Genomic DNA, 13,174 nt, shown 5'->3' with positions numbered 1-13,174 from the left:
GCTTTTACCAGACAATTTAACAATTGATTCGAAAGTGTATTGCCATCGAGTAAACAAATTGAGTAATATCATCCAACAGAAAAGGGGCCAGAATTGATCAACAAAACAGGTATAGTGTTTTACCACGATAATGTAAAATTTCACACAAGTTTGGTAACTCGTCAGAAACTGTTATAACTTAGATGGGACACGCTATCACACCAACCATATTTGCCAGATAGAGCACACACAGATTATTACTTATTCTGGTCTATACAAATTTTTTTTAACTGTAAGACATTTACTTGAAATGACAATGTCAAAAATCACTTGGATCAGTTTTTTGTAGGCAACGATCAAAACTTTTATGAATGTGAAATCACTCTACTATCAGAAACGATGACAACAGGTATTTCACCAAAATGGTCAATATATAATTCAATAAAATATTTATTTATTATTAAAACATTGTGTGTTTTTCCACAGAAAAAAACGAAATTACTTTCCGAACAACCCAATACTACAATTATGCAAATGATGTGCAAGATATTTAGAGTAGAACATTGGAATTCTGTCTGAAAATGAGGAATGCTTTAAAACTGCTTATCAGAGTCTGTGAATTATTACTCCATTACTCTGAGAAATATTACTCCATTAATTAAAGAAGTTTGTTATATACATTTCACTTTTTAATCTGTTATCATAACAGCAAACTTAACAAACTTACATTAAGTAACAAAAGTCAGGAGGTGGAAAACAGGCAGTTTCCAAATGTTCTGCCATGGTCTGTAGGCAGAAGAAATCATCTTTCTCCGTGGACCGAATCCGGAAATCTGGCAGTCGATTAGGTATATCGACAACGTAAGGTCTTCCTGTCAATTTCTGGAAGATTCCAGACAAGTCTTTCCTTTTGGACCACATAATCTCTTCAAATCTAAAAAAAACTATCCAGAGATTAAAAACAAATTATATTATATTCTGCTTTTTTAGTTCGTTGACATTAATGGAAAAAAGCAAATTTTTAATAGTTTTATATGAAAAATTTAATCTTTAATCTTACTTCCTATTTCATTAAGAGAAATCCAATAAATCATTGTCAACTTACCCAATCATACCAGCAATATAGATAACACGGAGATAATTTTAATTTTATTGAGATATGTTGAATTTGTTTACAGTAGTTATATTTTTGGTTTTTTAACATTTATCTATAAAAAATTATGTAAAATATTTTCAAAATTTGCAAGGTGAACTTAAGAGATTATTAAAAAAAAAAAGAACAAAAAGTTTGACTTATGTTCATATTTAATGAAAACTTCAGGAGCTATTAAGTATGTGTACAGTTTAATGGGGAGGGGTTGTGAAAAGTACACACTATATGATGGGAAGAGAAAGAGTTGAGACCTTGTTTACACGGACTTTTTTAGTGGTATTAGTGGCATACACTTGTAAGTCTATTTGCTATTCAGGTGAATAAAATATCAGTTTAAAAAATATTTCAAAAACTACACTATCAGAAGGTCTAAAAACTATCATACACATAATTATAGTAGTAGAAAGTTTGGCAAAAATACATTATTGTACATGACAGAGAGAGAATCAAAACTGGCTAAAAAAAACTACATGTAATTGGACTGTTTATTTTGAAAGTGGTGTAAGTCCATTTTTTCTTCTTTCGAGATATTTAAACATTTGCATTTTAGTTGATTCAAAAATATAAACAAAGTGTACTAAGTTTGACAATGTTTCTATGACTTTAGAAATATGTAAGTTGATTGCATAAAGACTTCTATGTGAATTTATCCAAACTAATATATTCTTTCTTGGCCATAAATGGACTTACACCACTTTCATAATTACTAAACTGTAAAATTCATTAAATTTCTATTATGTAAAACTCAATGTCACTTGAAACACATTGCGTTTTATTCTGATTTTGTTCATATATAATAACAAGAAATAAAATAGTATTGTTTATTCTGAACATTAAAAATATTTACTTATTGTTAAACTATTTTATGATAAATTTATCATTATTATGAGCTTACCATTAGACACTGCTTTTCATTTAGATTCATTACATGGATTTTTTTCTAGTCCATCAAATTGTACATTTGTTGGTAATATTTACAGTTTTACTCTTCTGTTGTAAGGGGCTGTCTTTAAATGATGTCCACACTGAAAGGGAGGGAGGGGTTAAGACAAGTTGGACAAGGAGGGTTGAGTATTAGTGGACATCCATTTATTTCATTAAATTTTATACAATATGCATTTTATTATATTTATTTCAAAGTTTCTTGTATGTTTCATTTCTACTTATGGTATCTATCATTCATAAAGTGATGAAGGTTTTAACAGGGATAGAGTTATGTTGGACATCCATAGAGGGAAAGGGGTTACAAAAACTTGGACAAACTGGGACAAGAGGGGAAAGTAAAAATTTCCAGAAAAATGCACATGTAATTTATGGATAGCCCAAGTGCTTAGACTGTAGAAAATGGACTTACACCACTTTCAAAATCAATGGTTATGCAATGTCATTTACCGATAAATTTTCAATTCATCAAAGCTTATGGTTATTTTAAAATGTTAAGTGTAAATTGTTTATAAATAAAAAGTTCACACTAAATTGTATGTATATTATGTGTTTTCTCAATTTTTTCCAAAAATGGACTTACACCACTTTCAAAATAAACGGTCCAATTAATGAACAGTCCCTCAAACCTAGCAATATCAACATTAACTGCAACATTAACATTTTCTTCTATTTCAAATTCAGAAAAAGTAAATTCTATTTCGGAAAAGGTAAATTTATTTGCAGATAAAGTTAACATCAAAATTATTTTTGCTTAAAATCAAACAGTAATTAGTCAACTTGTGGAGTGGAATGCAATCAAATTACCGTATTTTAAATTGTGAACAAATCACCAATTGTCAGATAACAATTAACCGAAACACATATGTAACTTATATGTACCGTAGCATACCAAAAGAAACAGATGAACACCAAAGAAAATTTTATATTTAATTACAACAAAACCAAATTCCCAGGAACGACACGGTCTGTTCTTACGATTGCAGGAAAAAGGTCTTTGTACACTGTTACATTGCATAAGCATTTTCTGCTAAAGTAATTAACTATATTCCTAAACCATCCCAACATAAAAACATTCCATTCAAGTATATTTTAAAATACATAAAACACAATAAACAAACACATTATAAGATAAGTTTAGCAATATGGTAGCCTTCACACATTAATGTATTCTTGATATACCCGCAATTATTTTTTTGGTCTCCCTCCATCCTGTGAGGGCACCGAAAGAGCCTTTTTAATCACGTCTGTCACGGGTTTGGCCAGATCTGCAACGGGAAAGACCAAACGGCAACAAACATAGACAGCCACATAAGCTTTCCAGCGCCATCCACCCTTATTCAATTCGGAGTCCCCTGGCAGTAGACCAACACCCAAATCCCCGCAATTTATGCAACCTTATTTTAAATCCATAACAGTACCGAGCACTTGACTAATTCTAAGTTGCAGATCCGTTTAATTATGACGACTCATTTTTTTAATTTTGAATTTAAGCTTCTTAATTTGCAATGCAACATAAATGGATTTTTAAACGTATTCGGTGGGAACATAGGCCACCTTCCAATATTCGAATAATTTCTAAATCAATATTTGAGAATTTTAATGTATGCAGTCGATGCCCGATGGCGGATTATTATCAGAAAAAATTTGTTTGTGCAGAAATTAAATGCCGAATATTAAAATTCAATTATATTAGCATTATGACAAGCTTTTCCTTTTTCGCTAGACTTATTACACTGTCAGTCAGATAGAGGACAAACTGATGGTGTAATAAGTCTAGCAAAAAAGGAGAAGCCGTCATATTGCTATTATAATTGAACACAAGACTAGACAAGAAGCGTATTACAAAAAACGAATATTAAAAGTTTCGTTTCGGTTGCCGAATCCCGGATTCGAATCTAGAACTTGCCACACAAACTCACCAGTTTATAAATATTCAGTTTTACCTTTTAGTATCATCAAGAAAATAATAAATAATGCGAAATACGTGAAATATCGAAAAAAGAATTAATCAAATATTCGTTTCGAACAATTTTGTCAATTCTCTGATGCAGTGCGAATCGATGTCGATGGATTTTTGAGTTTTTGGTTTCAGTTTCGGTTCTATTATTCCTTCGGTTAAACTAAGTTACGAGAAAGAGGAATTCCGATTTACGATTCTATAATTAGTATGGGAGATTTTGGATTATCGTTTGTCGCAGTTTACCTTTTTATTTTCTTATTTTTCGTCTAAGAAAACTCTTACGGCTCTCTTCGTACAGTACATTTAAATTCCCACTTCTATTGTACCGCGCCCTCTTTCGGAATTCTACGATTAAAAAAAAGTAACGAATGCGAGTGACCGTTTAAATATTCCATTTTATTATTATCCTTAAGATATTTTTTCTAAATAAAAAATTATAACGTTACTCTATCATATATCGTGTACTGGATTTATATTCGAGCTTCCGCAGGCAAACTCTATACTCTCTATGTCGAGTCTGTAGTGTCGATCGGGCACTTCGCTGTAATGTTTTACCCGTTTGTGAAGTGGAAATCGGAGTTCGAATCCGGTCCTAATACGGCCGTCGAGAGGGAAGCTCGGAATTTTTTTCCGTCCCGGAGAAAGACGACCGCTAATAGATTTTAATCGTTCGGAGCCGGAGATGGCCGAAAGGTTATGATGTATACCGCTCCGGAGGATCCGGGATAAAATTCGGTCCTCAGGAGCGGACCTGGTACATCGACGCTGCTTTCCAAAATGCCTCGCTATCTTCTATTTCATTAATTCCTGGTATTTGATTATCTCTGCAACATCACCTTTTTGGATTGACTAAAAGATCGCTCTGCCGCATTTATTTATATTTGCAACAGTCCTAAAATGCAATTTTACTTTTTTATTTTATTTTATTATCTTTAATTTTTTACTAAATTTTTGTAGTCTAAGGCTCCGACTCATTCTTTTTTCCGCCAACAAGCAAAAAAAAAAAAGTAGCTAAAGGCGACATCCCAGATCTACACTCAGGCCGGTATTTAAATTGACATTATTCTGCATAACGATTGTGTGGTGTCCTTATACAGTACACAATTTTTACGTTATTTATATCGATATTACAATTATTTTCGCATTGGCGACAATAATGAAACCGTGGCAAAATATTATTTTTAATTGTATTGTCGCCATATTCTCTGGTAGCCGCTATCCCAACTGGCGCTTAGTTTCTCCAACATATTAGAGAGGTTGCGGCCGAGGTTTTCATCTGTAAAACGTGGACGTCGAACGTTGAGCGCTGCCATCTTGTAAGCCTAGAAGTTTGATAATGGCGCTTGAAACGTCGTTGAAATCATGCTCGACGTTCCAAACGCCATTGTCAAACTTCTAGAATTACTAGATGGCGGCGCTCGACGTCCGACGCTCACGTTTTGGGTTGAAAACGTCGGCCGCAACCTCTCTAATCTAAAAGATTCAGGTGTGGCATGTAAAATATAAAATTCCTCGAGATTTTGTTCACTTACTGATAAGCCGTGAACGAGCTGTGATGTTAATTATACACTTGAAAATAATTTTGAATTTACACGAATAGGCGAGAAAGTACTGTTTAGCTTATAAAAAAATCAACTTTTGCAAGAAATTATTTAAATTTATATTTTGACCGATTAAGTTGACAAATATAAAAGATACGTACTACACAAGTAAAATAACATATTAAATGTTTTATTTTTAACATGAAGTGACATTAAACTTTAGTACATTATTTGTAAAGTGGTACAGTAGCATTGCTTTAATAAAGTTTTAAATGAAGCAATACACAAACAGCTGAATCTATCGTTATTTTTTTTTAAATTACTAAATAATACGTTATTAATTTCGTGGAAAGGCGTGCAGAAGTACTTTACATATTACAGTAGAGCCTCGATTATCCGATCCCCTATCAACCGACCCCTCGGTTAACCGACCGTCCTAGTCGGCAAATTTCAAATGTCCGCTATTGATGTGGCGCTACAATATTTGGCTATGTCTTGGCTACTTTAATATTATTTTTACGTGTTTTAGATGGCNATTTGATAAATATTTAATTAAAAATAAATAAATAAACAATTGCTTTAATAAACATATTTTTCTTAGTAATAAAAAAAATAGTATACTTTCGTTAACTTTTGGAACTTAACCCTTTGACTAGTCCAGTGTTTCATATAGCATGGATTTGCATAACATGGCACTTTTTTGGAAAGTAACTGCCGTGTTATACAAGGGATACCTGTATATTGTATTTTAAGTTTTGAATATTCATTATCACTTATTTGAAAGTGTATAGCAATTTGCTCAGAATTTATCCCTCGACCAATGCAGATGGAAAACATTTAATTCAATGTTTGATGATTGTTTGTATGGCTGAATTTCTTCTAATTTCTTTCAATATGGCAGAGAGGTTTTTTTCTCATCATTAGGTGTTAAAAAATAGTGATAGTCTGGTGTTTAATTAAAGTCAAATAATAAATAAAATTAAATTTGTGCAAATATAAATTTATTAAATTTTTCTGATAAGTATGTTACAATTGTCTCTTCTTCGATTTATTAACTAAACTTGAAATATTTTGTTTGACCACATCCTATTGTATTAATAAATTTATTGTATTATTGTATTTTATTTGTATTTATTGTAATTTATTGTATTTTACTAGTTTTTAAGATGATTAACCAATCTTCCATTTTTCATATGGATAGTGTCTTTTCTACACAGATTTTTTGGGTGTAAAAGCAGAATTGGGTGTATACAGTAATCAAACACAGTTGAAATTAATGAGCTGAACTGCATTATTGTATTACAAGTCTAAATTACATATAAAGATGAAATGGAAGTCTGAATAGCAAACGACATAACATATCAACCTGATTGTTCAAACTGCAGATTCAACTTCTATTCTTCTTGACATTTATAGAAAAGCTACTAATTAATTTAATCCATGAGAAAGTTAACATTGCAGTCCAATTAAAAAGAAAACATATTACAGAAAAATTATGAATTTTTTGAATATGTAACTTGAATTTTAAAAAGTTTAACTTCCTTGTTTGGAAGTTAATAAGCTAATAAATATGCTTAATATTATCTTGAATAAGAGAAATTATGTAGAAAATTACATTGATAGCACTAACAATTAAAACTCACCTTGTTTAACAGTTTTCAATAAGATGACAAAACAATATTGTATATGATATTCATTTTCAAATAAATATTGTAGAATTTGTTTCAAATAATGCACTGAGAGAAGAGGGTTTACAAATACAAAATAATGTAAGAAAATTGCATTTATAAACTTAAAACTATGATCCCTAACTTGACTATTCAACCACTGTATCCAAGATGATTCGTCTACTCCTTTAGGATAAATTTCTGGAAAATCCATAAAAGTCGCATGACCGAGAATTTCGTCATTTTTACCAACAACTGTATACATCAAATTTGCCATCTCCCTATTAGAAAAAAAATGTTTTATTATTATATTGATATAAAAAACTTTATATATTCCACATGCGTATAAATTTGTAAAAAGTACAAAAATAATATATAAATGTAAAGGAAAACTTTCTTAAAACATTTTGATTAGCAAATGCAATTTTCTGGAAACTCACAAATTAACAATGACATATAAAATACATTTATATCATTCATTTTTTCATAAATATAATTTAAACTCTCTGATATGCACTGTAGAGCATATCACAGAGATTAAATTATACCAATAGATGCGCAACACTTTTGCACTTTTGTTGTAACCCAATCCAACTTGCAAGGCATTGACAATGACAATGCCTTGAGTCAACCACATTCATTACTGCAACCCATTGGATACTGTGTACAGCAGTTTCTGCAGCAACATTTTACTAATAATAGAATTAATCATGCATTTCCTACTACCTGATCACCTCATTCTCTCAATCTTAATTCATTTAATTAATTCATGTAATTTTGGTTGTGGAGACAAAAAACATGGTTTATTGAAAACATGTTGCAAATTTAGCAGCCTTGAAAGACAATATACCACTGCATGTAAAAATCATCACAGAAGATCAATTATAGGTAATAATTGATCACACTGTTCACTGTCTACAAGTTTTGCACCTTCAGAATGAAGACTACATTGAGCAGTATTTTCAACATCTGTAAGGTCTCTCTGTAGCAAAATATTTTCAACTTTGCAAACATTTCACCAGAAGTTGTATTTCTCAAATGCAATGGAATTCAATTTTCTTGCAAGCAACAAACATTGTACAAATAAAATGTTTCTTGCTTGCAAGAAAATTGAATTCCATTGCATTTGAGAAATACAACTTCTGGTGAAATGTTTGCAAAGTTGAAAATATTTTGTGAGTTGTACATCCTAAATTATCTTTATTCAAATTATAATTGCAATTCAAATGTCAAAACATTTCTGATCTAAAATATATCTTTAATATATGATATATTACGTATGCCATTGCTACTAGTGGATATATTATTAAGAAATATATCAAAGATGTATTTCTTAATAACATATACACTAGTAGCAATGATATACATTAATATCCCCTGGTGCCATTTAAACCTGGGCCAGATCCAAGTATAAAGTATCCATTTGATTGTAATTGTGGACAAAGAAAAACATATATAGGAGAAATCAAAAGAAAATTAAAAATATCTATAAAGGAACATATATAAGTGCCATTAAAGGAAATTGTGCAAATTTGGCAGTAGCAGAACACTGCAATAAAAATGGATGCAAAATAGATTTAAATATGGTTAAAATAAAGAAAAAAGAAAGAAATAATTTTAAAAGATAACTATATGAACACATTGACATAAAAAGACAAAACAATAGAATCAATAACTTGGGAAGAGAAATTCATCAATCCTGGAACAGTATCATCGACAGGGGGAATAATAGATGGAGAGATTTATAGAGGAAATTAAATTAATGAAAAAGTAATTGTACAAGCAAAAGCAAGCGAAGAATAAGTAAGTTTAAGTAAATGTTTTAACCATCATTTTTAAATATTTTATTTTTAAATTTATGTTTATTGTATACAGGTTTATTGTTTGAATATGATACAAATTTTTCTGTTAATTTATTTAAATCTCAATGTAATAAACTACCAAAAGACTGTATGTCATTTTAATTGTATTATTGTCAAGAAAATTTTAGAATATTTTTGTAATTTTATAAAATCCTGTTTTAGCACCTTGTAGATGTAAACCTGCTGATGAGGGACCTTAAAATCCAAAACAAAAATAGTGTACACAGGTGAAATACCAGGTGAACAATAAAGAGTGTTTTTCTGAATAAGTTTCCTCAATTTGCAGAAACCAGACACCAATACAATAAATCCTAATAATACAATATGTCCTAGTAGACATCTATGTAACAAATTGTAAATAATTTGTTAAATAAAGCACTATTTTGTCATTGTATACTTTTATTTAATAAAAATATTAGCAAGTCTGTCCATAAATGATATCCACACTGGAAGGGGGAGGGAGTTAAGACTAGTCAGATCAGGGGGAGGAGAGGAGGTGAACTTCGGTGGACATCCATTTATTTCATTAAATTTTATAGTTTTTGTATTTTATTATATTTATTTCAAAATTTCTTGTGTGTTTCATTTCTATTTATGATATCTAGCATTTATAAATTGATAAAGGCTTTAAGGGGGATCAAGTTTTGTTGGACATACGAGGGGGGAGGTTATAGAAACTTGAACAAACTGGGACAAGAAGAGGAGAGGGAGTAAAATTTATAAGGAAAATGCAGATGTAATTTATGAACGCTAGCCTCCAAGAGCTAACCTCTCTTGCCCCTAAAGTCCAGCCACAGTATATATCTAACTTTAGAAATAGTCATTAATTAAACTAGCATCATCAACAAACAAAAGCAGTTATCAATAGGATGACTATCATGCCAAAATATTGTATAATAAAATAAAGACACAGCTAGCTTGCACTTCATGGAGCTAACTGCTCATTCAGTTTTCAAATTTTATTTGAATATTTGTTTCATGTTCTTAACAGCTTTGACAAAGTTTCAACTTATATTTTATGCATTCTATTCTACATCGGATTATTTCCGTTTAATTTTTCGGTAAATCTCTGTATTCGCCTGTTGATGACAACTAGCAGTTCGTTGAAAGTGCTTGCGCTAAGAAAACGTATGCATGTAACGCCAAACTCAGTGTCTTTATTTTATTAAACAAAAACAGTTACATATTATATATTTTTATTCTCATAAAAACACTTCATTTCTAAATATACTACACTCCAAAAATTAAATATATAATAAAATGTGTTATGAAGAAATAGTTATAAATTCAGATTCTGGTGAGTGTTTTTAAGCCATAACTCATCTTCATATATCAATATTCCAATCTTGTAATATCACACATGTATCTAAAAATCATGTATAGTTGCTACTGAGCATCCTTTGCATAATTATTGGGTTGTTCGAAAAGTAATTTCGTTTTTTTATCACTAGATGGATTAGTTGTATTTTTCCTGCCATTTTCATTCTAAACCGCATTATCATTATACATTTTGACAGCTAGCATTTTAAGGCTTATTTCTAAAAAATTTTGTTTGATTTTGTGCAATTGTTTATTTTTTGTGTCCCATCAAATATGGAAGGTCAAAAGTAGAATTTTCGGCATATTTTGCTCTTTTATTACCGAAAAGGTAAGAATGCTGTTCAAGCGAGAAAAAAAATGTGTGACATGTATGGAGATGTACTGACAGAACAACAGTGCCAAAACTGATTTACAAAATTTTGTTTTGGCAATTTCAATATTGAAGATGCACCACGTTCTGGATGGCCAGTTGAAGCCAATGAAAACAAAATAAAGGTACTGATTGAAGCAAACTGCCAAACAACAACACGTGAAATCACTAAGAGATTAAATCTGTCAAATTGAACTGCTTATGATTACTTGAAACAAATTGGTTTTGTTTCAAAGCTTGATATATGGGTTCCATATGCTCTTTTTGGTGGGATTTTAAGGAAATTTTTTTTTTTGGCGCTTTTACTAGACAATTTAACAATTGATTCGAAAGTGTATTGCCATCGAGTAAACAAATTGAGTAATATCATCCAACAGAAAAGGTGCCAGAATTGATCAACAAAACAGGTATAGTGTTTTACCACGATAATGTAAAATTTCACACAAGTTTGGTAACTCGTCAGAAACTGTTATAACTTAGATGGGACACGCTATCACACCAACCATATTTGCCAGATAGAGCACACACAGATTATTACTTATTCTGGTCTATACAAATTTTTTTTAACTGTAAGACATTTACTTGAAATGACAATGTCAAAAATCACTTGGATCAGTTTTTTGTAGGCAACGATCAAAACTTTTATGAATGTGAAATCACTCTACTATCAGAAACGATGACAACAGGTATTTCACCAAAATGGTCAATATATAATTCAATAAAATATTTATTTATTATTAAAACATTGTGTGTTTTTCCACAGAAAAAAACGAAATTACTTTCCGAACAACCCAATACTACAATTATGCAAATGATGTGCAAGATATTTAGAGTAGAACATTGGAATTCTGTCTGAAAATGAGGAATGCTTTAAAACTGCTTATCAGAGTCTGTGAATTATTACTCCATTACTCTGAGAAATATTACTCCATTAATTAAAGAAGTTTGTTATATACATTTCACTTTTTAATCTGTTATCATAACAGCAAACTTAACAAACTTACATTAAGTAACAAAAGTCAGGAGGTGGAAAACAGGCAGTTTCCAAATGTTCTGCCATGGTCTGTAGGCAGAAGAAATCATCTTTCTCCGTGGACCGAATCCGGAAATCTGGCAGTCGATTAGGTATATCGACAACGTAAGGTCTTCCTGTCAATTTCTGGAAGATTCCAGACAAGTCTTTCCTTTTGGACCACATAATCTCTTCAAATCTAAAAAAAACTATCCAGAGATTAAAAACAAATTATATTATATTCTGCTTTTTTAGTTCGTTGACATTAATGGAAAAAAGCAAATTTTTAATAGTTTTATATGAAAAATTTAATCTTTAATCTTACTTCCTATTTCATTAAGAGAAATCCAATAAATCATTGTCAACTTACCCAATCATACCAGCAATATAGATAACACGGAGATAATTTTAATTTTATTGAGATATGTTGAATTTGTTTACAGTAGTTATATTTTTGGTTTTTTAACATTTATCTATAAAAAATTATGTAAAATATTTTCAAAATTTGCAAGGTGAACTTAAGAGATTATTAAAAAAAAAAAGAACAAAAAGTTTGACTTATGTTCATATTTAATGAAAACTTCAGGAGCTATTAAGTATGTGTACAGTTTAATGGGGAGGGGTTGTGAAAAGTACACACTATATGATGGGAAGAGAAAGAGTTGAGACCTTGTTTACACGGACTTTTTTAGTGGTATTAGTGGCATACACTTGTAAGTCTATTTGCTATTCAGGTGAATAAAATATCAGTTTAAAAAATATTTCAAAAACTACACTATCAGAAGGTCTAAAAACTATCATACACATAATTATAGTAGTAGAAAGTTTGGCAAAAATACATTATTGTACATGACAGAGAGAGAATCAAAACTGGCTAAAAAAAAACTACATGTAATTGGACTGTTTATTTTGAAAGTGGTGTAAGTCCATTTTTTCTTCTTTCGAGATATTTAAACATTTGCATTTTAGTTGATTCAAAAATATAAACAAAGTGTACTAAGTTTGACAATGTTTCTATGACTTTAGAAATATGTAAGTTGATTGCATAAAGACTTCTATGTGAATTTATCCAAACTAATATATTCTTTCTGGGCCATAAATGGACTTACACCACTTTCATAATTACTAAACTGTAAAATTCATTAAATTTCTATTATGTAAAACTCAATGTCACTTGAAACACATTGCGTTTTATTCTGATTTTGTTCATATATAATAACAAGAAATAAAATAGTATTGTTTATTCTGAACATTAAAAATATTTACTTATTGTTAAACTATTTTATGATAAATTTATCATTATTATGAGCTTACCATTAGACACTGCTTTTCATTTAGATTCATTACATGGATTTTTTTCTAGTC

General features: G+C 30.3%; 2 protein-coding genes across 6 annotated transcripts in view; both read right to left on the bottom strand.

Annotated features, from left to right (window-relative positions):
* The window catches only part of LOC111618085 (cilia- and flagella-associated protein 61-like), a 55,672-nt gene extending 51,302 nt beyond the window's left edge, over positions 1-4,370 (bottom strand). Inside the window, exons 1-2 of one of the 5 annotated variants that reach the window (XM_023359523.1) lie at positions 4,281-4,370; positions 707-913 (exon numbers count right to left, since the gene is read on the bottom strand). In XM_023359523.1, the coding sequence (XP_023215291.1) occupies positions 707-900 (194 nt within the window). In that variant the 5' untranslated portion in view covers positions 901-913; positions 4,281-4,370. Of the gene's footprint in view, positions 1-706; positions 924-1,084; positions 1,108-4,020; positions 4,242-4,280 lie in introns of those variants that run through there. The other 4 variants (XM_023359522.1, XM_023359520.1, XM_023359521.1 and 1 more) reach the window with 4 other exon arrangements.
* Positions 4,371-6,156: 1,786 nt separating this feature from the next.
* Positions 6,157-12,266, bottom strand: LOC111618060 (cilia- and flagella-associated protein 61-like). The gene is made up of 3 exons (XM_023359488.1): positions 12,180-12,266; positions 11,802-12,018; positions 6,157-7,526 (listed from the first exon to the last, which is right to left on the bottom strand). Exons 2-3 carry the CDS (start codon positions 11,993-11,995, stop codon positions 7,211-7,213), a joined length of 510 nt encoding a protein of 169 aa, XP_023215256.1. The 5' UTR covers positions 11,996-12,018; positions 12,180-12,266; the 3' UTR covers positions 6,157-7,210.
* Between the last annotated feature and the right edge of the window lie 908 nt (positions 12,267-13,174).

Source organism: Centruroides sculpturatus, unplaced genomic scaffold (genome assembly GCF_000671375.1).
Source record: "Centruroides sculpturatus isolate CEXI.00-Female unplaced genomic scaffold, Cexi_2.0 scaffold155, whole genome shotgun sequence".
NCBI classification, from domain to species: Eukaryota; Metazoa; Arthropoda; class Arachnida; order Scorpiones; family Buthidae; genus Centruroides; species Centruroides sculpturatus.
Note: the sequence above shows the minus strand (reverse complement) of the source record. Positions and strands in the feature narration are given on the sequence as shown.